Raw genomic sequence first — 25,327 nt, 5'->3', positions numbered from 1 at the left:
ATCACGAAGCGAATGTACCTGCCACCAGAGTAGGCCTATTTTACACGCATGCGTAATGCAGCTGTTTGCAGTCTCGGGCAAGTTTGGGCAATAGCTGAGCTTAAGACCGAAAAATGACACCCAGAAGATGAGTGGTTGGACGATTTTGTCGACCATTTGGAATGACTGAATAAAGCCCTGGGGCATGATTGCATCCATGGTTACCGGTAACCTATTTTTTGATTAGGTAAAGGGGGGCATTGACATCTCAATAACTCGCTAAAGACTCAACGAAGTAAGACCTGTGTGCGCCTGAGTACACGATCCGCGCACGTATTTTACAGAACCAAATGATTTTGTGTCACGTTTATACGTCGGGTACGTCTATTTTGTAAGTGAGAGATTGATCTCTCCAGTGACCAAGGTACTCCAAATAAAAATCAAAAATCAGCACAAGGAATTATTATTCTCACTGTATATTAGAACTGATTTATTTTTATTTGAAACCAAGTTGAGAAATTTAGGACTGGCCCAATAATATTAAGGTAGAGAAAATTCATACAATTGTGGACTCTAATAAATGGAGTTTGACAATAGTAAAATAATTAATATGGATTGTAAAAAGTTTAGTAACAAGATATGACAAGATGGACAAAAGGGTAAGACAGAAAGATGAAAGTCAAATGGACATTATTCATAATCATAAGGACACTGCGCACTCTCTACAGAGTTCAGCTGTGAAAAGACCACACAATAAAACAATTCAAGAACATGCAATAGTCGCTGAGTGCAACATGGAACAGTCATTACGTTTCGTGCATGTCCATGAGTCACATTCATGATAGTGCGGCAAGCAAAATCGGTCCAAATGACGAATTTTAGACCTGACTTGGATCTCACTCTTGGCCCACGCATATACAAAACAAATCTATCAATGCGAACCTACATCCTGACAGAACGAACACCTGCCAGAGAGAGACGGATTGTCACGTACGCCACGGCGAAGTACGTCGCGTAAGCGTACAAGAATACGACCATGTCTGATACGAATTTATGAACTAAAACCTGTTGTTGCGGAGTAATGTTGATAAGGATACAGTTAATTTATGATTATAACCATGAAAATCAAATCGGGCGACTCTAGACGGAAAGTACAACAATTTAAATACACTGTTGGGATTATGTTGGATGGGTAAGAACACTCTGGTTTGCGAGAAAGTGCGAGGTATGGAAACCTGACGAACCCTAGACTTGACAAAGTCTTACCACCACATTTGCTTTCACGAACCGCGAAGTACATGTACTTCACTCGGTACATTTTCGTTTTCACGGAATAACACTTATTTCACCGATTTTAAAAAGATTCCGTTACTTTTTATGTAATCAAAGAAGACGGATTAGTCACACTCATGTCAAATCTTTTGTAAAACGTTTATCCAAATTGTATTTCCTTGCAGTGTTATGACTTTGTCCAAACGAAACTCGTTCGCGCCATTTTCCGACGTGTGCGCGCCCGCTTGAGGGTTACGCCGTGAACAACATTGTTCATGTTGCAGATTTCATGGAGTGATTCTGAATTTCACTTTGGTGTCATTTCGTGGTAGTTGTGACAAACCGTGCGAGATGGTAGAGAAACGCAACCGGATATGCAACGAAGAGTAAAATGAGCAACAACCGACTTTCGTAAGATTGCTCAACTGCAGTGCTTGCGATTGAGGGGAATTGTAGGGTGTTGTGCTAGCCAATGAGCCCCGACCTGGGCTAGGAGAGGGCGCACTTTTCCCGGTAACGGAGGTTCCTTTGATGGGAACTGTATTTTGTTGGTTCGCTAACGATTATGAAATGTAGACGTCAAGGTAGCGTGGCTATCAATAGAATTTACACTCCCTGCTCCCTGCCTATTTGCTCTTTTCAATCGATGCTTCTGTTTGAAGCGAATCAGTGCCTTGCTTACCATTTATCATCTCTTTATCATCATCATCAATATCATTGATGCAGCTGACCCACAAGTCTACCCTAGATACGCCAGCATACTAGGCGGCTCCAAGCTCACCTTCGGCGGTTCCTGCTTCAGTGAGAACGACGACATCAAGTTCCGGTTCAGTGACAAGGACGACCCAAACCTGGCCCTTTCGGACCCCGATGGCTGTGAGTTCGTCAGCGCCTACCAGGCGACCTGCATCGCGCCCATGATGTATCGCATAGGGGAAGTCAAGGCCTCGCTGTCCATAAACAGTGGCACCTGGAGACACACCAGCTTCACACTGAGTGAGTTTCCAGGAGGAATGGGGAAGGGGGGGAGGGTACAGTGAGATTGCCTGTGGTGCAACGTGTGGTGTTCTAAAATTGACAGGCAAACGTTTCGGTTCGACTTCAAAAACGCAGTTATCAAGCGTCCGGGTTTTCAAATTAATTTCAAACGTCTTGGCTCAACTTTCAAATGACATAGGTCCATTTTCACACGTTTGGGATCAGCGTCCAAACGTCGTGCCAAAGGAGAGACCGCGGACCTTGCCGAAGGAGAGGCTGTGACGCCCTGTAGGTGTATACCGAGCGTGAAACCACACCTTCACGAAGTTTGAAGTACAACCTTCGAAAGAATCATGACGTTTGCCTCTCCGTTTTGGAACACCATAGCCACGGGAACATCATACCATAAGCCCAAATTCGCACCCCTTGTGCAAAAAAAAGTAGTGTTAATTTAACACCCTCGATGTTACCAGAGGACTACACCAGAATTAAGCACTATGTAACACCGAGGGCATTAAATTAGGGAATAAATACGAGCTTGGCCAGTCTTAAAACGTGCGTTTAAGACCGGCTCAGGAGAATGGGCACGTTCGGTCTCCTCAGCAAGGTCTTATCCCTCAAAGAGCCGGGTTATTTTGACCCATCAAACAGCTCCCTAAGAACTCGGCTGTGCCAGGCTTGATTGTCTTGAAACTTGGCAGACATTTGCACAAACTCCTTATCATCATACGTGCAAATTGTGAATCCAAACAAATATGTGGTTTTGTTGTTACGGTCATTTCAAGTTCAGGGCTACACGCGTGGCAGTACGCGTCCATTCAGCACCGCAGGGGAAAAAGTATACATTTTTTTGGCGGACCTGTCTCGGGAAAAATGCCCACTGTGCGATTGTTCTATTATATGTTTGATTCTTTTTTTTGAAAAACTGATGTCAAAATGAATGCAAAGAGTTATTTTTAAAACTCCTAAAGGCCCAACTTCTGAATAAACAATGCGGAGATATGGAAAAAAGTTCGGGAGGGAGTCTGCCCCGGCTCTTTTCAACGTCTAGTTTAATTAAGACTGGCCAGGAACATTTTTTTCCCATTCATAAATACCTGTTTTATAACTTCTCCATATATGGACTTGACCCGAACGTGGTGCGTTCTGCGTGCCGCGTCGTACGCAGACTCTTGACCAATAGAAATGGATTAAACTGTCAGAGTGGTCCTAACACAGCGGACATTATCAAATCTCAGCAGGCATTATCAAATGTTAATACACGGTCAAGTTGCGCGTTTATGAATAGGGGAACTGTCTGAGCTATTTATGAATGAAAATTTAACCACAGTTTTTGCATTCCAGTACAGTCTTCACTTCTTGGACATTTTTTCATCTCAGTGCCCATCGACTCAGTGCCACCAGGCGTGCTACGCGTGGACCCCTGGACGGAGAAGTGGTACAGTGCCACCGACGAAAACGTGCAGATCACCTGGGATAAGTCCGTGTTCAACGACACGGTCAATGTCACCGTGATGAGTTACCGGGAAAAGACCGCAGGAAACCCCGAATGGGTGGTAAGTTGGCGTGGTCCTAAAATGTCCACACTCAAAAACTCTCGGGTCTCGGATTGACCCGTTATCGAAGTCCCGTTAAACTTGACCCAAATCCAGGTCAAAAGATCACCCTTTTGGGGGTTAAAATGAACAATTAAAGTTGTTATATTGACGCATAAGAGGGTTAGGTTTTCACCTGGAAAACAGTCAGGCCCAAAGGGACACCGATTCCGGGTCACTTGACCAGGGAGTTACTAGAATGCACATTATTTTGGATGGCCAATACATGACAGGTGCAATGATAACAATAAAGCATGTGATTTTCTCATTTTGTGTCTCATTTTTAAGGTTTGTTCCACTATTATAAAGATTATGTTCCCGCCCTTTTGGTAATATTAATGATATCATTCCCAGAAGAAAGATCATCTGTACTGTAGTTTGTTCTTAGAACTCTATTGGCCTGAGCTTTCCTTTCTTTTCGTTTTTGGAATTATTATTGCGTAAGAACATGAAAACAAGTAGTGGGCAACCTTTCTCAGCCTTTTTTATTTAGTGAATTCTGGGTTTACAATTTCAAGTGGAAAAGCTGTTTAATGAACCGTGTGCAACCTGTATACTTCCCTGAATGACATCACTGGAACAGCGCCCCCAGTTGTCAAGGAAAAGCCTAGACAAGTATAAATGTTTAATAAAATGTGCATTTTTCATTGCACCTATGCTTAAGGAAATGTCAAACAGTTTTTACAGATGGAGATAAGTATCATTTGGTGAATATGTGGTCTACTTATCATCTGGATTTCTTTCCCACTTGATACACTTTGCTGGGAAATACATGACAATATAACTGACTTACAACCAACATTTGGCATACCTCTGTCTTCCAGTACACCCTGGTCGGAGGCGACGTCCCCAACAGTGGTGCCTATACCATCCAAGTCGGCGCCAACCCGGCCATAACTCCTGATAATGTTATGGGGGTCCTACGAGTGACCGATGGGTCTGAAGTGTAAGTCTTAAACTTCAGCTTAAATTGGCTTGCATTTGTTCCTCTCAATAAAATTAGCACAGAAAAAAAATAACCATTGATAAATCCAAGTGTTTTAGGCTTCTTTTTCCTCGAAGGCTCTGAATGATTGTCCCCTTCAGTAATGGAACTTATTCCCCGTAGGGAAACCATCGTTGACCTTGTTCCCAGAGTCTATATCAGTCAGTTTACTATAATCTTTTGAATGGGCGTGGTTCAAGACTAGTTGGGGTTCCATACTTAATTTCTTTTATAATTTTAAATCCCTGGTGTCATCGTCGCCGTGATTCAGATCGACACATATCACCAAAATGGGTCATAACGTTTATTTCCAGTGGGCCAACTTGGCAGGGATTTGTGTAGTCCTCACCCAAGCCACACCATAAGCCTGTAAACTCCCATTGGCCAGACCCCAAACACTGCCGAGTTTAACTTAAAATTCTTGAAAGATCAGTCGCCCCAAGGAACCCACGTGGTCGCTATCGGAAACTGGATCTCTTTGTTAAACAGACATGTACTGACTGGTCACGGCTGTTTGGGTTGGACCTGGCATTACTTGTACTTCCACAGCAGCACAATGAAATGTAGTTAGGGGGTGCCTGAGGGATGTATTAGCTACCATAATTACGCATAAAACAGTCGTACAGGTTCAAGCATGACCGGGAACCGACCCGGTGATCGGAATCTCCACGTGGGGAAACAGTCATAGTTTGGGGACGTGGCTGCCCCGAGTGTGGCTTAAAACATTTTGATATAATTAATCTCAGATTGTATATTATTAAACTGAATATTAAATGCTATCAATTTGTGATGGACTTTTGTTAATTTTTTTCATTTTAGTTCTCAGTTTTTCAAAATAACAAAAAATGACTTCGCTTCGACTTGTGAATGAAGCCAAAATTCTTTGCTAATATGCTAGTAATTGACTCTCTTTCCACCCAGGCGATGCATGGTGATTGTTGGCACAGTCCCACAAACTCTGCTATAAAATTTCTTAAATCAAAACACCAATATCCTAAACTAAAAGCCAACAAAGCAGAGGATTACATTCATGCCTCAAACTAGTTGTTCTTGTCAATGTAGCTAGGCTCTGTTGTAGTTGTTGTCATTTTGCTTGTTCACCTAAAGGAGAGACTTTTTTCTCAGAAGAAACCGTGTTTCCTTTGCTTGATAGGAGCGAATTTGCACTCAGCAGTAGTTTGCATTTTCTGGGCTACCTACTTGGCGAGGAGGCCTACCAAAGAGATCCCAGGGCCTGGTCCAACAAATACTGCGAGCAATGGTACGAGGAGGACAAGAAGAAGGGGGAGTTCGTGAACGACCTGAATGCCTGCCCGTGCTCTCTGGAGCAGGCCCTGGCCGACCAGGCCCGCTTCGTGGCCAGCCCTTACTGCGACTCCACCAAGCAGCCCCCTGAGCGACTGGAGGCGCTGGACTACTGCTTCGCCCGGCCAGAGATTAAGCATTGCGTGCTGGGCGTTTTCAGGCAGTAAGTCCCCAAAAATTGGTTTTTGGGTTGTATGTAGGTGTGTTGTCGACAGGCATCTCTGTGGCCCCCGGCTTAAAATTCGACCCGTCGGACGTGGAGATTCGCTGATTATTTTTCAAGTCTGTACCTGATGTGATTCGTTTCCCTGCCATGTCATTCTCAAGTTACTCTCGGGTGCTTCCGTGTAACTTAACGGAAGGGTTTAAATGGTACACCTTGCTGTTACACGAATTACTTATAGTATGAGTATATTTTACTATGAGAAAACAAAATTGGAAAAGAAAGGCATACAGAAATCTGGGTACACGCTTGGTAGAGAGCTCCAGTTCCGTCCTCTGGGGGTCGCAGGAAAAAAATCCTGTCCCAGTGAGTTTCTTTGTTCATCAATAACCGATTATGAGATCGTAATATTTACATTCTCTGTTAATATTTGGCTGAATGCACAGATAAAATCCTTGGGCACCTGATGTTCGAACCAACCGTGTGGATGAGCAGACAGTGCAGTGAAGCTTCTCATTGGTGCAGTCTTCGTACACTGCAAAAACTGTGGATTAAGATCAACACTTTGTGGTGTTATCAGATGACCACACCATAGGGTGTTACTTTAACACTGCTTGTTACTTTGCTCACCAATAAGTGTTACACTGCACTGGAGGGTGTTAAAAGTAACACCAAATAACACCAAGATACAAAACTGCTGCAAACTGCTTGCTAACTGCAATGACCTAAAATACAAATCTCAAAATATGGAGGGCCTGGCATTTAGATCCTAGCAGAATCTTTCTCAAAGTCAAAATGACAAGTGGACAGGGGAAAAAAAGTACACAGAGAATCAACCAATATACCCGGCAAGAAATGAGACCGAGGGGTACCCCCCCAACATGTCCAATCCCTATACACATTCCCGACTATTGTTTCTTAACACATCCCCCCAAGATGTCTGAAAGGAATTCCCCAGATTCCTGCGAGACAATGACCAACACAACGCAGGGGGGGTTCTCTCCGTCTCATACCTTGCAGCATATGTCAACCAAGCATGGATGAATGCAATGATGGGTGGAGTCTCTGTGTGCTTGTTTGTCCTGTCCACTTGTCACTTTGCCTTTGAGAAAGATTCTGTTAAAACCAACATTGTTATTACCAGTAAAAAGTGTTGTGTAATCCTCCGATAACACCAGGGGTGTTGAATTGACCACTGCAGTTGTTACAGTGTGTGTTGGTTGATGAATTTGTGTAGTGGTGCCTCCTTCACCATTTGCAGCATTTGAAATTTGTACAAACACATTTACACATCTTTCTGCCTCTCATTTTCGTTTCTTTTAGAACAACCGGCAATTCGAACTCAAGGTAAAAGGAAACTGGCTCATTTACCGTTACATTATGTGTTATCATCTTGATGGTGGTGCTCTTTGTGGGTTTTAGGTCGTCTTATCATTGTCTTTTGATTTCAGCTTTTGTTCACGCCCACGACGGTCAGCGTCTCGACTCATTTTGCCCGAGTCTCTAACGTGCTGACCCAACGCAATTCAGAAACGTACATCTCATCCATTTTGCCAGTTCACCAATTTTACCACATGTAAACTCAACATATTGAACTCGGCCAAACTGCTTTTTGTTGTATTTAAACTAACATTTTTCACATCATTTGTTACACCATTTGCATATCTTCGAGAACGAAATGTCATACGAATCCTTGCAATAAATGCTTTAACCATCAATAGAATATCGCCTACATACAGCACATTCATCACGTTCACCACGGAGCTTACATGTTGTGCGTGTTTTCACGTGGACATGGGGCAGCCATCCGGCTTTTCTATCATTCAAAGCCATGTAACCAAACCGAGGCTGGAAGGAAAAAAGTCTGTTCCCTTTTATCAATATTTGAAGTTATTAATACTGTTGGCAAAGGGGCTACAAGGAACAAGACAAACGTACAAGCATGGTCAAGGTTTGTTGCCTTGAAAGAATTGACAGCGGAAAAGACTGGGTCCATGCTTGCACTATCGCCTTCGTTTATTTTTTCTTTGTTTGGTTGGTTGTTTGTTTGTTTTTGGTCTTTTTCATGATTTTAATTCGATTTTCTTGGGCCTACTGCGTTTTTTTCACATGAACTCGCTTCGAATACAAAGACAAACTGAAAGCAGGAATATGCAAAGCTTGAAATAAGGAACATTTCATTGGCAATGGGACGTCATAGCCCAGCAAAACAATAACGGAGAATTTAGAGGACATGAAGCAGAATAAAGTTACTGTCACCGAGGATTCCGGGGGCAGATCGCGCTATTACTTCCCTCACAGGGCGAGCTTCAGCAGTTAGATTAGCGCCAAATGTACATGTATATCTCTTTTATTTTAATAAACATGTCATGGGTTGAGTGTATGGAAAAAGTTGGTACAAACGAATTGTGTCAACTCTAAGTGTTGTTTTTTACATTGAGCGTTGGATTTACGGGCCTATAGACATAGGCCAAAGCCCATTGCAGTTTGCAAACTGTAGTCGGCTAACTAATGGTTTAAAAATGGGCTACTAAGTGAAGTGTTGTTTTACTAATCGCATGTACCACAACACTTGTGTTCGCTAGCATAGCTAACTTCAACAGTGCATCGGTGTGAGTTTAATGCATGTATCTCTGCCTTAACTAATGCCCTAAAATAGATTCCATGAAAGAATTTTTTCATTTTCTGTACAGTTTGTGATAACATTTCTTTTTATTACTGGTCTTTGCCGCCACAGTGCTATATTGTGTCCGTTATTTGACTTCCATTCCCGCTAACAAATAATTTACTATAAAATCAAACCCAAACATGGACTATTTCAAGCCAGCTCTGGCTGGTAATCATTTGGAGGTAGGCTGAACACGTAGGACGAATCCACTCTACGCAGTGGTTTTTATGACAGTCCAACCAACAAACTCCTCCAGGCTGCCAAACGTGCGTACAAAGCGTTCAGAGTAGTTTTAATAGCAATATGGTTTGAGTAATAGGGCCACTTTGTTTATCAGTAAGGCGCAAGTTCGAACACAATATGCGGTTCCACCACTGGTATTCCTTACCAACGTGCCTTGAAGATCAGTTACCATTCCTTTTTTACTCAAACGAGTTGCAGCTAAACATTCCGGACTGTGTTCATGGTCGTTGTCACCTTGTACAGTTATTTTCCTGTAAAATAGTTCCGTCTTTACTCATCGCATTGGCCAATCAAAATACGCGAAATCTCTCGACCCAATGAGCGTTTGGAAAGGGTCAACAGATTTCGCGCATTGTTATTGGCCAATGCATTGCAAACTCTTAGAGGCGCGCAATTGTGAATCGCCCTTATTACAAACAGGCTATATCTGTGACCAGCCGACGCAGCCACACCCATACTACTATGGGCCTTAGCTGTGATTCCAAATGGTAGACTATTAGTCCAACCGTCCTTGCTAGCCCGAGTGGTGGCTCGAACTTGCTCCAAAATCGTCTGGCGCAACACGCGCAGGCACGCCTGCTAGCCCGCACGGGGAGTTCACACCGTTAGAATGTGCGCGTGGGGACTTCGCAGATACAAGTCGGCTCAGCTCGCTCCCTTGATCCCTTTTTCACTGGGAGGCGTTCGTTAAGTCTTGTCAACGGAACCCCCAGGATCGAGTCAGCTGAGGGCATCTGACCGTTCATCAAACCTTGAGTATCTCGTTCAGTATGTTGCGTAGTGCACTACGTTCTTCTAAACCGCTGATTTTCCTTCGGTGTTCTCTTCTATTTTAAGTTCCACTGAGGCTGACAGCGAATGCTGCTATGACGGGGCCGGCAACCTTGTCTACGCGCAGGACAGCATCTACGGCAGCTTCTCCAGCCGCATCAGCCGGTTCTCCGGGGCCGTGCCGGGCCTGTCGTCGGCAGCGACCGATCTTGTGCCTTACATCTTCTGCAACGTCATAGGAAAGGACGACAACCATTACTACCGACAGCTGAGGCCGACGCGGGACTGTAGGGATTATGAGCCGGTTCGGCCCGGTGAGTGTAACGGGGCTTTTCAGACAGGAAAACAACTGCGACTATACTCCCTTCTTTCTCCATCTTCCGTGTAGCAGGTGAACAATCACTGAGAGCATTATGTGGCTGCATTAGTCATGAATCCCTAGAGATTTGACCATAGTATCAGATATCAAGGAAATTCATAACAGCACTTCAAAGACGCATCCAACGAACACGATTTGAGATAGAGTGTATCTAATAAGAAAAGAGAACAGAGTAAGCAGGGCCGTGGACAGCAAGTAATCGAGTCCAAAAAAATTAATATCAAAATCAGCAGGAGAGCATACAAACAGCAGTGAATTTGGTTTTCTGTAGTTACCCACTGAAAAAAACAAGTTGGTAAGTTAAGAAGGTTGTATGCTTACACCGAAGCTTACTTCACAAATGTGACAGAAAGTAAATCTGGGTCCAAATTTGCTCAAACTGGGTCAAATTTGCTTACTTCTTTTCCGGATCAAATGACACCTCTTCCAGGTCAGATTATTTTTAATGTCATATTGACCCAATTTTTAAGTATCGTGTTTTTTTTTTTCATCCTGTATATAATTGAGCAAATTTCGACCGAGATTCCATATTAGTGCAACGTAGGACTTTTCAAACTGAATGCGATTCAAAATTACTAAAATCTGTCATCCCTAAACCGTGTGCAATTCAGTTTTTTTTCACCTTGATCACCCTGCAGCGATGGTGTACGGTGATCCGCACTTTGTGACATTCGACGACGTGGGCTACACCTTCAACGGCCTAGGGGACTTCATTCTAGTCCGGACCATGTCGCGCGACAGATTCGAAGGGCGTTTCGTAAAGGTCATCGATGACAGTGGTACGTCTCACCCTTGGTCGCTCTTACCAGTCCACAACGAAAACACTAACAAATTCAACAGTAATGGGCAGAAGCTTAACGTTAAGTTCCGCGGTAGACAAAATCATTTTTGGTTCAGCTGTTTAATATTCGAGAACATTATCCACCAAAATATACAAAATACTTCAACAGTATGGGTATTTTGAATCCCTAACTGAGACTTATTCTCTTCAGGGTCACTTTGATCCTTTCAAGATCATGTTGACCCTTTTGAGAATCATTTTGACCTGTAAAAAGGTTATTTTTGACCAGGAAAAGGGTCAGAATGACTGAATTGCAAACCGGTAAGCCGTCAACAATGGATGAGGGTCAATTCGAATTTTGTTCAAGCAAACTTTAGATTTTCACACCCTTTCGTTCGCTCAATGTTTTGTGTTTTTGTCCTGGGTTTAATTTTATTTCCTTGCGGGGGAGGCAAGCACCCCTCCTCTCACTTCGACCGTGAATCAGACATTCCTAGACTTTAAGGTGTTATAAGCCTTAAGTGCCCATGCCTGTTGCGGTTCGTCCCCAACATGCTCCTATCAAGCGAGCCGCGGCGGCTCCGTTTCTTTGTTCGACTTATGATTAGCCATACTCAGTTCAAAGGTCAGACGGACCGCCCCTTTTCCCTTGACAGGCAATTTCCGCAATGCCACGGTGCTGGCGGCTCTGGCTGTGATGCAGGAGGGCCAGACAGACAAGAGGTTCGAGATCAAGAGGGACGAGATCACTCTGATGACGCTCAGCGTCGGCCGGTCGGGGACGCTCCAGGACATCAGGGGCAGCGACTACCAGCAGTATCCAGGTGAGGAGTGGGGTTGGATTATCCAATTCTAGACCGAATTCAAAACAAAAGGGCTATTTAAGAAGGAAACAACAGCAACTTTGACCTGTCGCCGTCAGCCAGTTTTAGCCACGCCCCATGGACGTGGAATTCAAAACATTGAATTTTGTTTGTCTCGAAATCTAGGCGTCTTGCGTTCATTTTCTATATTGGAAAAAAGTTGACAAGCTGCGTTGACGTGGTTATTTCTACCCATAGAGCTATATAGGAAGAGTTCATTTGCAAAAACAGATAACTCCAGTCATAAAAAACTTTACTTAATCAAGCTTTTCAATTTGTTTTATTCAAAGAAACTGCAACAGATTAGAATTTGTCAAGTTATTGCAAACTTAACAAAATAAACAAAATGAATGATTCATTCAGTGTTGTAAAGTTTGCGATAACTTGATAAATTCTAATCTGTTCAAATACATTTCTCTTTATTTAAATAAAAAATTGAAAAGCCTGATTAAGTAAAGTTTTCATCACTGGCTTTTGCAAATGAACTCTTCCTATGTAGCTCTATATGTTTCTACCACATCCCCGGCCAATGACGAGCCGACATCTATAGGGTGTGGTAACCGATTTACTTCACCCGGTTGTTGACCGGTGGGGATCAGTATAGAGGACGTGCTTTTTGGCCGTGTTCGCTTCACACGGATCCGAATCACGATCAGCGATCCGTCGTTGGTTTACGGACACCAAACCCACATAGTGAGTGGTGCAAACCAGTGTTAGGATCGCTGATCCAGATCCATGTGAAGCAAACAGGCCCTATGGACAGAGTTAGCCAACTTCAGGCTTTGGAACCAAAATGGCTCTTCATTAGATGTGCCAGACAGTATTCTTCTATTGTGTTCGACTGCCCATGCGCACTTGTGCATAATCCACCATTTTGCTTCCAACAACTGAGACACCCATGTCGCAACTCTCTCTGTGAGCAGCTCTGTGATATGCCAGCCACCAGCTTCTCAGGCTGTAAACATTCAGGTTATAAGCCTGATGACTGCTGTCACTTTCTCAACGGGGTTTAATCCTGCTCATGCATGTAGTTGTAACTGCTGAGAAAAAACCACTCGAGTTGCAAAAACTTTCGACACAAGTTACCCCGCACGTCCCGTAGACTATGAAGTGCCAACTGCCCAAAATTGTTCATGGCGTGGCTCGAGCGACGACCATTTTGTCAGGTTCTACCCGTTAAACTGTACACAAGATATATCCCAAGTACCAGGCAAAATCGTCTTGTAACTCAAGATAGTCGTCTCTCGAACCTGGCTTCAATCTTACTGTTATCGATTTAATGGGAACAGAAACATGCCTCATACCTTTCACAATAATGTTTTGAGGATTTGCGATATTCTGAACCGGTGGTGACTTTGATTTGGATTGGTAGATTTTTTCGTGATCTTCCCGGAGAATGACGGCAGCGGCATCGTGCCCATAATGATCATTCTGCTCCGGGAATCTCAGATTGGACTGGTGGTGGAGGCTTCGGAGGACGGGCTATCTGCTATGGTTCTGCTACCCTCAGATTACAAGGTAAATGTGGCCCTACACGGGTACGGTCTCTCTTTAACCCTAAAAGAGCCTGGGCGGATTCCGCCCCATCCCGCCATTGCAGCGGTGCATTTTTTTCAGAGCTGAGCCTTCGAACAATTTTCATAGCAACTCTGTGCAGTCAGTTTGACAGCGGTTTCGTAAAAATCAAACATACCATCAGTGGAGTGGCTAGGATTTTACTAGTGGGGGCACAAAGGGGGCAGCAGCATCTTAGGGGGGAACCAGCTTTCAGTGGTGTGGTTTTTGTGGGAAAGTTATTGTTAGCCTTGTTCAATATCCATTCAGGGGGGGGGCACCTGGGGGCACTGGGAATTTTTTTTGGGGGGGGCACATGTTCCCACCCCCCCTCCGTTATGCCACTGCATACCAATATTCCGAGACAGGTAAGCCAAAAATGTGTACTCTTGCCGCCGCTGTTTACAATAACAGCAGGCTGACACGCGTGCGGCATTAAACTTCAAATGACTGTTACAACAAACGATATGTTTGGTTGAGGTCAAACTTTGTATTTGTTATAATAAGGAGTGTATCTTTATTCATGATAAAAATCGAGCATGGCACAGCCTAGTTTTGAGGGGAGGGATCCCCCTCCCGGCTGTGAGATAATCCAAAATAACCTGGCCCCCTAAGTGCAATTAATCCCGCCGTGTCTTGCAAGATTTGGCCTGCCGTAAAATCCGGTTTCTTTTCCCTTGAACGGTCCTTAATCATCAGGTGCGCGTTATTTTGTGTGGTTCGTCACGCACATTATGATTTTAATGAGCTGTTAACAAGTGCTAGAGACTTTTTGCATTTGATGTGATATGGCGGGCCTAGTTTAAAGTTATCTGTGGATAAATTGGAGCAATCGCGTAAAATGGACTGAATTGTTTTATCTTTTAAACAGAATACAGCTCACAAACCAGATGCGTGTGATTCTGGGCAAGCTGTCACATTCTTGCATAAGAGACGTCTGGTACCAATGATTTTTTTAATGGAAAGATGTAACCAGAGAAAGTTTTTTTTTCCCTCTGGGGAATTGCAATTTGACGGCCCATAATGTAATCTGTGGATTTCTGGATGCATGACATTATCTTTCAAATTTTGGAAACCTAGCTCGCAAATGGTTTCAAATGAGAATAAGTTATGACCTACGTCGACTTGACTCCATTCTGAAATGTAATGTTGGCTTCAAAGCTTTAAGGTGCCTTATACAGTGGGGCCTGCGAGAGGGGAAAAATGCCTCCCTCCCCTCCGGGAACGCGTCTACACATCAGAAAAGCACTACACCTTCCTTTGTTTTTTTTTTTTTTTTGGGTGGGGGACACCATTTTAGCAGTTATTGTTTCAGAGAAAGTCCCTAATTTGAAAGCTTGGATGTGCCACTGGGAGGGATCCCAACAGACTTGACATACCTCTATTTTTGTGGAAAACACCCCGTGCCACAGTGGTTAAAATTGGCACAGTGAGGGTGTTCAGGCACGAATTCCGGTGCACTGAAGACAAGTGAGGTTGTACCTGTCGTTATCACCCGATCCAACTACCCAAAGCTACTTATCAGTAGGGTTGCAACTTGCACACCAAATACGCCATGCTCTGAGTAGGTCGGTGTCATAGGATCGTATAGCATGGACTACGTTCGCCACACTTGTAAGCTAGACCAGTCTTAGCTAGTGCACCGCGGCAGCGGCTCTCTGTTGTGCGACAAATGAGGGCGCTTTTCATGCCACGCTTACAAGCGTGGCGAACGTAGTCCTGCCACATTCCTATGATACCGACCTGCTTGTAGCATCGCGTATTTGGTGAACAAGCCCTACTTATTAAGTAGCCGTGGGTAGTCGGATCTGGTGTTGTTATAGCGAGCTTGATGTCACCTTCAAGTTGCTTTCTAAGTTTCACCCATGTTAACGACAAGTTACGAAAGACAGGAAATGTATCACGGGTGAATAATATAATAACAGTTCACCTGAAAGCTGTTCAAATTTTGGGGTGACAGGGTACCAGACCCTCGAGTGTGTTTCACTGGTTTTTCAAGACTTGACCCAACTATCAGTTTATCAATTAATTAATCAGGATTTGTGGTTCTGTTTTTGACCCGGTTGTGATGCAGGGGAGGCACACGGTGGAAGGCCTGTTCGGTAACTGGGACGAGGACAAGAGTAACGACCTCAAGGGATCTGACGGCCAGAGGCAAACGGACATGACACCAGAGGCCATCTATGAAGGCTTCGGCCAATCATGTAAGGGCACAAGAGGCCACATACTGTAACATCAGCACTCAAAAACTGGATTGGTCAGACTGAACCAGAAATAGGTCGCGGCCGCCTGAACAATTGGGTCCTTACACCATAAGACTATTTTAAGGATCAAAACGACCCTGAAAAGTCCGTAGAGGACCCAGATCCGGGTCATTCGACCCGGGATCATTTCGGGTGTTCATAGTCATCTTCTAAACAGCTAGAAGGGCTTCCGGAGGTAACAACCGCAGCAAATGTGGGCTGTTTCATTTTTCCGATATCTCCACAGTGCAGTTTTTAGGAAGCAAGCCTTCAGGAGGTTTAGGGTAACCCTGTGCGGTCGTTTTGACACCAATTTTGCAAAAATCGAACATACACCGGTCGTGCACAGCGTACTGGCACGTGTAGCCTGTGATTGTAAAGGCAAAACTATATATCTGATTGAGTTCAAACTTCACATTCGTTTTTACATGTATGCTAAGATTAAAAACAATCGAGTGCAGCGGAAGAGCTGAGTTCTCAGGGGCGGCAGAATACCACCTCCCCGGCTGTAAGATGGGCCAAAATAACCGAATTCTTTCAGGGTTAAATTCCTTTGCCTAACATTTTTCTAAATCAAACTCCTGCTTACAATGGGGCCTTCAAATAGCAAGAAAAGTGCCTAATTTAGATTGCTAAAATATAAGATTGCTGACATGGTCTGAGTGTGGTCCAACCGCCGATGCAGTTGTCCACGTACGTTCACAATGTAGATTTACATTTTTTCGAAAGGTGGTTTTTCTTGAAAAAAAAATCGACTAACCAATCCTAAACTTTTCAAGCCTTTCACAACCGACTTGGTGATATGCCCAGTTGGTGGAAGCTTTGAAGCTGTTGTTACCGTGGTCTGCTTTCTATGTACGAAGCAGCAAAACATTAGAAAAAGTTCAAATAAAAAAGTCTAATCCTTTAGGGCAATTCATGAAATTGAAGATCATGATAATCTGTTTGAATTGAGTAATATTCCTCCTTCAAGTCCACATCCTTATCGCAGTGGTGTCAGAATCATATAGGTACTACACGTTTGTTTGGGTGTTTTTTTTAGCTGGAGGCACGTTTGTAATTTCCCAGGTTGCGAAGTGAACACCCATTTTCTGAAAATGAAAAGGACTGGCCGAAATGCAACATTTAACCGAGCGCTAGACTGTTACTGATAACGACTTCTAATTTTCCTTTGGGCGACTCTGGACTCGTCCACTTTGTCCACAGGGCGAACCGACGATTCCCTCTTCACAGACCGCGAAGATGTCGACGGTACCTACCGGCCCATTTTCCAACCGCCGACCGGAGGCGTCTCTGAGCAAGAGCTGAAACGCGTCTGCGGGGATGACAAATCCTGCAGGTGGGCCACTGATTTCTGCGTAGGCCTACTGACTGGATAGGGCGACAAGACCCATAGGATGGAAGTCACTGTATGTAGGCGCCACCCTCTCAGGGCCCCAAATCTCAGGCTGTTGTTTTCGAGACAGACAGTGAGATTTCATTTCTTAGGCACAGTGGGCTATCGTGTCACGAGTGTTACAAGCCGTTTCAGGCGGACTTAGATTATTTCAGAGGTATTCAAGAACAAATCTCGGATATCTTTAACCGTCTTTAGAGCAGCCATCTTTTGGAACCAAAAATCGAGTCACGAAGGCTTTATAATTTTTTTTTTTGTGCGCGGCGATAAACTGGCAATCTATCCACTAGGCCTAGTACATGTAGCCAAAGAGTGTATTCGACAATAGCTTCAACGAGTTGACTCAGGTTTAGACTTGTCCCCATTGTGTCGCTTGTTTGACACACAACACAGGACCATCCACTGGTTAGGGTTGCCCCTTGTAAGCTGAGCAAACGAACATAGATCAGTGAGTTCAGCCCCACGTAGCAGCGAATGAATTACGACAAACAAAACCCACAGAACAGTTAACTTTAGTTTGATCTTGTACCGAATATCTAATAAAGAGCTTTTTTTTCGTGAGATCAATTTCTGATGGCCTCTAACGGGAGACTGCTTTGCCAGTTCGTAACCGACTGAATCAAAGGTCACAGGGGACCAAGTCCGAAGATGGACAACGGCCACACCAGAACGCGAAGAATTGCGAACCCGAAATTTTCTTCACACAATGTTATTGCTTACAAGGCCGAAGGACAAAGACTAACTTCGACAATTCACGATTTCTCCCAAAGGTTCGACTACGCAGTAACGGGGAAGGAGACTATGGCTAAGGGGACAGCTGAGGACGCGATGTACTTTAAGAAAGCGATGGCGGCTTCAAATAAATGTGCGTACGATGTAGGAACGTGGTTCTTAAAATTGAGAATAAAAGATATCATTTGAATGGGAAACGCAGGATGAGCGAGTCGTATTGAACTCGTCTTGTCTCAGGCACATTGATATCATCGTGGAACAGAAATAACTAAGGCCTAAACCGAGGGTGGATCTAGGATGAGACAGGGGTCATGACCTCCGCCTCCAAATAAAAAGAGCCATTTTGTTTCATTGTTGAGAATAAAGACAGAAAGGTTTCGATGGTCTACGTCTTTGCTCACCCTTCCAAGATCGTGTAACGCTTACTCCGCCCCTTCATCGCCCGACTTATAATTTCATTTCGACCATTCAGTGCTCATGTGTCCGTTCCCGCCAACCCCTTCACACGGCGAGAAGAGATTCGTCGGCGAAGCCCCCCATCATGCACCGGGTTCTACCATCAGATACGAATGCGACAAAGGCTACATCTTCCTCGGCAATTCGCAGCGGGAATGCAACGAGAAGGGCGAATGGTCGGACACCTCGACTCCCTCTTGCACAGGTCAGCAGATTCTAGTAATTGTTCCGTTCTTCCTTTCAATTATCCTTCTTTGTCTCTGTTTTCAGTCTGCCGTTCCGTTTGGCCCGCCTGCATGCATTTACCCATCCCATTGTAACGACGCAGTGCAAAATAACCTCGGGAAGTTAAACTTGGTTAATATCAATTATATATAAATTTTTTGGAGCTGATTTACATCACGGCTGTGTTTGGATGCTAGATTACTCACTGATTAAGCATTAGACCTGTTGTCAAGGAAAGTAAATTGTAAACTTGTGGTGTTATGTTAACACCCATGGTTTTCATGTAGGAAGACGCTGAACTGTTGTTAATCCAAATGGTCACCGAGTATTTCAAATTTACAGCATAGTTTTTTGGAGTACTTGAATTCAAAAAGTCAACTGTGTCAGCCAAACTGAAAAGCATCATGCCTATGTAGGAAATGTCATTTCCACGCATGGATTGTACGCTTGACTATGCCTCCATTACAAAAATCCTCTCAGAGATCAAGTGCGGTACCCTGAACGCTCCCGAGGACGGCAGTATGGAGGTGACTGAGAAAGGCGGCGTGATAAGCGCCACCTTCGAGTGCGACAAGGGCATGAAGCTGGAGGGGAGCGAGAAACGAACCTGCGGAGCGGACAACAGGTGGACTGGGGAGGAAACGAAATGCGTAGAGGGTAAATATTGAACGGAGGCGCGTCTGGGGCGTTTGGACTCTTGGCGATTTGCGCGGGCCCATCCTCAGACGGCTGAGGCCGTGTCCGAAATGGGCTTCGAGAGCTACGGCTAGGTCTATCGTCTGCGCGCCTCCACGCAATTCCAATGGAGCGAAGACCTAGACCTAGCTCTAGACAAGAGCTTGGGATGCAGCCTAAGTTCTTGACATCTGATCGGGTTCCTGATGCCCTGACCGTTACGACTGACATTTACACTCTCTGCACGGCAGTACACTGCACGCGCGTACACACCATACATACCTAGAGTAGACTTCCGAACAAAAAAAGTCCACATGGGGCAGGAAGGGAAGACGTTCTGTGGACTTACCCGTCTCCACAGGACGGTTCCTCTTCTATGAAGAATAGGTTATAAGAGGGATTTGGGGGCTAGGGTCGTAAACGGAAGAGGGACAGTTAATTAAGAAAATATGTTTCAAAAACCCACCTGAAAACGTGTTCATATTTCCAGAAAATTGAGCATTTTCACCGAGTTTTCTTACCGTAAGAAAACAAAGGAATGTCTAACACTAGGTACAGTAAACCTGTATGCGTGTGCAATCCAACTTGACCCCAGCTGAGGTCACGGAAGCAAACAACTCCCGTGACAAGATGGCCTAATTTGCTAAAGAAGATTTTGTGAAGTTTTGCTTTCGATAATCATGACCAAGCCCCTACACCGACCAGGCAGTTTTCAACCAAGCAACCTTAAAACGCCCAATACCTCCGCCAAGGGTGGATCAAAACCAATTTATAGGAGAGATTATTTTGTGGGTGCCCCAAACCGTAACTTTTTATGTATAACCTTTCATGCCCTAACCCGAATCTGAGGCTGCATTCTATGCGCAAATACGGAAAAGAAGTAGCTCAAGAAAGTGCTTTTTCGGCATTAATTTCAAAGGCAAATGCTTCTGGGTCGGGTGGCCTTCGTTACCCTCCTCCCGATCTGACAATGGGTGCTGTTAATTTAATATGTCTTGCCATCATTCTTATTCGTTTTTTGGACAGATGGCGGTGGCGGTAACACGGCTGTCATTGTCGTCGTGATCATCATCGTCATTATTGTCGTCTGCGTTGTTGGAGGAGGAGTCTACTATTACCTCAAAAAGGTCAGCCGAAATATCAGATTGACTACACAAAACAATTCATTAATCGCATTTATAATTTCCAGAGTCAATTTGGTCATTTCTGGTCTAACTTCAAAAGGTTTCCAAGACCTAAAAACAATCGCCGCAACTGAACAGTGACTCGATTGCAGTCCTCGGAAATAAGCAAGGAAGTACTTTTGGAGATGCTTAAATAGTTTTTTTTTCCAACAAATGGAGGCGCTGTTGTTAATAGGAAGTCATTACTGTTCAAATGTGAACCCAAACGATGCCCATAGAATTTTTTGGAAAAAAACTTTCCTTGCCAGCTGACCGATAAGACAACAAAAGTTTACCTCGATTTGATATTTACAAGCTGGGAAAACAATATTTCAGAAGCAGCTGTAACTCTGTAGGATTTCTTCGGTGGACGACGACAACACACATTAACTCATAAATATGCAAATTTGCGCCTGCCAGATATTATCAAAAGGTACAAAAATGCCCTCATGGTGGTCAGCCATAAAATTGAAAATCATGTGATGTGCACGGGACACAAAAGAACATACTTAAACTTCCTTGAAAAGCTACAATGTATGTGCTCTTTCAACAGTGAATGAGACGGAACAATATTAGTCTCTTCTCACTAAATATCAAATCCCAGTGCTACAAAATATCTCTACTTCCCAACTTGTTAATTTAAGGGCGGTCTGATTCTCTAGTTCTTCATCGTTATCTTATGAAGGTGTGGCTTGCTTGAAAAGTTTTTTTTTTACCGGGTGGACTTTCACCATTACTAATTTAGGTTTTCCCGGATAATGTCGCACTTTCTTCGAGCCATGAGCGTTAAAAACTCAAATCCCTAGTCTGTGTATACGACTTTCGCTAGTGGTGCTAGAGTTAATGAGGGCGTCCTTTCGGAAGAGTCTGGGTGAAATAGGCACTGCTGAATTCCCGATCACTTTTTAATTATTGGGCACTGAAAAATTGCCTGGGTTGAATTTTAACCCAGGGGAGGGTGAAAACTGCAACAATAAAATAGGTTAGGTTGTTTGAACCCAATATGGGTGATTGAAATTAATTTCTGGTTCGTTTTAACCAAACAGTGATTAATATCCACTCAATTTGTGGGTGAAAAATAAAACAAAAAGTATTTCGCATCCCAAAATTAGGTTAACGCAGCCAATATTTGGGTAGTTGCAGTGTTCATCCTTCCTTGGGTTAAAAAATGTAACTCAGGCAATTTTTCAGTGTGCGGACCAAATTCTGAACTACCCATGAAAAAAATCTTTTCCCCCATCTTCCCCCCCCCCCTTGGCTGTCCAACAGAGACGGAGCTCGGAATCCAGGAGGGTGACGCGGCCGTCAGACAGCGCCTACAAACCCGTGGCGACCCCTGCCTCGGAGGGCAAGGACGTGGAGATGGGGGTCAAGAAGGATAAACCTGGGGACGAGGACAGCGACGTCAAGGACAAAGACAAGGAGGAGGGAGAAGAAACGAAGGCGCTGAAGGGCGAAGAAAAGGACTCCGATTAGGAGCCCGTTGTCAGTTTTTTAATTGCGAACGAGACAGCTCGTCATTTTGCGGAGTTGTATAGGCCTATCGTGTGTCGGGTAGATGTTGGACACCGGTGAAAATCGGCCAATCGTCAGATTGAAATTGGACAGCGTATTCTGAAAATAGATGAATAAATAAAAATTATCCTTGTCAGCTGATTCGGGGTTTTACGACAAAACGTATAATAAGTTGACAGATTATAAAAACGCTCTCTGTTGCGATTGACTAAGCAGTGACGCATTTGCTGGAGAACAAAGAGCAGACTATATGTAGACAAAAAAAAAAGATTTTACAGAAGTGAGCAGAACCACCCCCTCAGCGGTTGAAAATAGCCACGGTGGCGGGGAGTGTTCAGTTTGTTGGTAGCCATGCGTGCGTTTTGTGGTCGATTGTGAACCATGCGAAGTTCAGTTCCTATCAAGGAGCCTTAGTCGCAAGAAAAGTACGCCTTTTCTTGGGCTGGCTTTGGGCTCAGTAGGTTTTTATTTGCCTTTTTTCAGCAACAATGTCTCAAGACACTAAACGCGCAGTGGTTGGGATTTTCATTGATATGTGGGGGGAAATCAATCCTGACCAATTTATTGCGTCCATGAATATGTGACGCAACGAAGGTAAATTAGTTGTAATTGGACTTTCATTATAATTCTTTCTTTCTTAGGATTTGAGAATAGATGTCAGCAAAATGCTTTAGGCGTCCATTGGCCTCTTTGTTTAGTAGTTATCAAGCGGCCCTTTTGTGACAAATGAAACTTGGTTTTGCTAATTATCAATATTCAGCGTATTTGTAAATAGATTTGTTTCTTTTTCGCTCACCGCTGGGATTAGAAAACTCAATGTTATTCGTTTAAAAAAAAGGCAATGAAATAAGTGTTCCTTGATGGCAAAGCAGGCAATAAGAACTATCTTAAAACGTAACAAAGTAATATTAAAATGAAACAAAAAAAGTAAAAAGAGGGAAAATGGGGATTTCGAGTCAGTGGGTCCCATTTGGCCATTGCTTCATGTTATCCAGTATTGCTGCAGGGGCATGTCACCACCCAGTCCTGGAAAGCTACCCAAAACATGGTGAAGATTGGCACTATATCTTTCGCAATTGTCTGTTGATGGTAGGCCACACTGACGTCATTGGCGAATTTTGGCTGGAGTCCCACCTTTGACCTTCTCCTCTAAGTGGCGACAAGACTCGTTAGGTCATCTGACCAACATGGCCGGCCAGCCAAAACATTAATACCTGCCGGTGTGGATATATTATCGATATAATTCTCCTCTGTATCATTTTTTTATGGCTCTTGCTGAGTTGCCCAGACTTCTTTGGTCCCTTTCATTTCGGTAAATCTAGAAAGTTAGTCGTAGTGGCCGTTTGTCATTTGGCGACCTGTCGCACTGGTACTTTGTTATACTTGTCTTTTAATTCAATTCGATGGCTTTAGAATTGTAGAGGGATTTCGGCACGCGATGTCTGTGTAGATAGCTTATGCAAAAACCATTGGCTATTTAAAAAAAGTACACAGTGCAAATTCTGTTTTAATCTTGATCTCTTTCATATTTATCCGATACCTACTTTTTTAGCGCTTTTTGGTATCGACTATGATTTCAAAAATACGGTACCGATCTGAATGATGTTTGCTGTTTTAGCTGATTGTTTCGATTTGCATGTTAAAATACTGCCAGAGTTCGCCGTTGTTAGGAATTCGTAATAATTATGGAGGACGGTATATTCCGAGATAAATTTTTAGAACATTGCTGTGAATGACAATTTTTGAATAGTAGAATGATTGTCACCTGCACGTTGTTTCTATGAACTTAAAAGGGCCTATTTTGCAAAGTGTTGATTATGAAAGTGTTGATTATGGCTTAAATTGGCCTATTTCGCAAAGTGTTGATTATGATTATTCCCATAACACAATAAAACTTGAGGTGTCATATCGTGCAATTCCAGTTTTAGAAATAACTAATGCATGGTATCGACGGGAAGTAAAATTCCTTAGCTTTGCACTGCCACCACTGTTGGGAAACCCTGTCTCGAAAATAACTTTGCTTGAGTATTGAGTTTGAGTAATCTTGAGAATCAGTCAACACTACGTCCCCGGATGAGACCCTTCGTTCCCACGTCGGGCAGTTTAGATAGGTTAGCGTATTACTAGAAGGTTTTGAAACTAAGTGTGATTAAGTTAGGTTGAGTCGTATTCCTGTTTAAGGGTCTCAAGGTTTCTACACTAATCCATAGGAGCTATCAAATAGGTACCAGTTGGGGTGATTAGTTAATATTATTAGGGTTTCAATTTTACAACTTATTGTATCGCGTTAAAACTCGTATCTCATATCTGGATACGTTTAATCCTATGACCTGATTGTGTATTCAGTGGAAGGAGAATATATTGTTTTTATTAATTTGTGTGAAAAAATACGATAGACAGAAGTATGCTTTTCAATTCTTTGTATGAGCAACTGAGTCCCAGGAAAACCTAAATTTCAAAAGGGACCTATAGTGTTAAAAAATATATATATAAATTGAGATGGAATGAAATTCTGAGTAAAGACACCAAATGAAGCGAGATAAACCTATGCTTGAAAACGGTAGAATTGTGTCTACCCCTCCCACCCTACCAAAAATGTAAAGATATCGACTTAAACTTGTCATCCCCATCGATTCTTCCTGGGATGCACATTGACCGAGACCAGTCAGATGGGGGCGCGCCATTGAAAGACAGTAATAATGCGTGACACTGGACAATTCCAGCTTATTCGGTTGTGCATTAATAATCGTGAAAGATTCAGTTTGTTGAGAAGTTCTTTGCGAGAAGGAGTTCCAATTGGCTTCTTCCAATTTCTCGTCAAGTTTTCGCTTCACGTGGCAAGTTCGCGCGATTTGGGCTCTTAAAGGTCCATATTCAACTCTGTCACATGACTTTTTGATGTAATCATTAAATAGTCGGGAGGGGCAAACCTCGTTCGGGTGGGGGGGGGTTGGAAGTGAACGACAAATCAGAAACAGTGCAGATAAAAGTCAAAAGTATGTTCACAGAAAACGGTGTTTCTATTCCTTGTCCTCTTACCTCCCCATTTCACTTTTTGCTTTTTTCAAGTTTTGTTTACCTTCCCCATATTTTTATATGACAGTGGCACTCGGCCCCCTTTGGAACCTCCCCCCGGACGCCCTTGATTCTAAGTGCATAATGCCGCTGTGGCAACACAGACCGAATCAATCTGGTCTGTTGTGATTGCTCCAAACTCAGACAGCGCGCATTTTCAGGATGTCGAAAAAAAAAACGCATTTGGGAAATGGAAAAATCTCACGCCAAGACTGCTTGCATCTAAAAAAAAAAAAAGCTGCAAATTGTCATGTAGTTAATAGGAAAAGATAGAGGGGTGGGAGAATTTTTACCGAGCGCACTCAGAAAAT

The 25,327-nt window shown here is 43.5% G+C and overlaps 1 protein-coding gene across 2 annotated transcripts in view; it reads left to right on the top strand.

Annotated features, from left to right (window-relative positions):
- LOC110983912 (sushi domain-containing protein 2-like) overlaps positions 1–24,485 on the top strand; it is a 33,656-nt gene extending 9,171 nt beyond the window's left edge. The window contains exons 7-22 of one of the 2 annotated variants that reach the window (XM_087142009.1): positions 1,978–2,247; positions 3,610–3,785; positions 4,649–4,770; positions 5,963–6,277; positions 7,601–7,624; positions 10,026–10,273; positions 10,977–11,117; positions 11,776–11,943; positions 13,355–13,500; positions 15,611–15,740; positions 16,986–17,118; positions 17,946–18,040; positions 18,380–18,568; positions 19,069–19,245; positions 20,290–20,390; positions 21,696–24,485. In XM_087142009.1, coding sequence (XP_086998135.1) covers positions 1,978–2,247; positions 3,610–3,785; positions 4,649–4,770; positions 5,963–6,277; positions 7,601–7,624; positions 10,026–10,273; positions 10,977–11,117; positions 11,776–11,943; positions 13,355–13,500; positions 15,611–15,740; positions 16,986–17,118; positions 17,946–18,040; positions 18,380–18,568; positions 19,069–19,245; positions 20,290–20,390; positions 21,696–21,902 — 2,642 coding nt within the window. In that variant the 3' untranslated portion in view covers positions 21,903–24,485. The remainder of the gene's footprint in view (positions 1–1,977; positions 2,248–3,609; positions 3,786–4,648; positions 4,771–5,962; positions 6,278–7,600; positions 7,625–10,025; positions 10,274–10,976; positions 11,118–11,775; positions 11,944–13,354; positions 13,501–15,610; positions 15,741–16,985; positions 17,119–17,945; positions 18,041–18,379; positions 18,569–19,068; positions 19,246–20,289; positions 20,391–21,695) is intronic. The other variant, XM_022243579.2, reaches the window with a different exon arrangement.
- Positions 24,486–25,327: the final 842 nt, after the last annotated feature.

Source organism: Acanthaster planci, linkage group LG10, assembly GCF_054643075.1.
Source record: "Acanthaster planci isolate LZ-2023a linkage group LG10, COTS_SCS, whole genome shotgun sequence".
NCBI classification, from domain to species: domain Eukaryota; kingdom Metazoa; phylum Echinodermata; class Asteroidea; order Valvatida; family Acanthasteridae; genus Acanthaster; species Acanthaster planci.
Note: the sequence above shows the minus strand (reverse complement) of the source record. Positions and strands in the feature narration are given on the sequence as shown.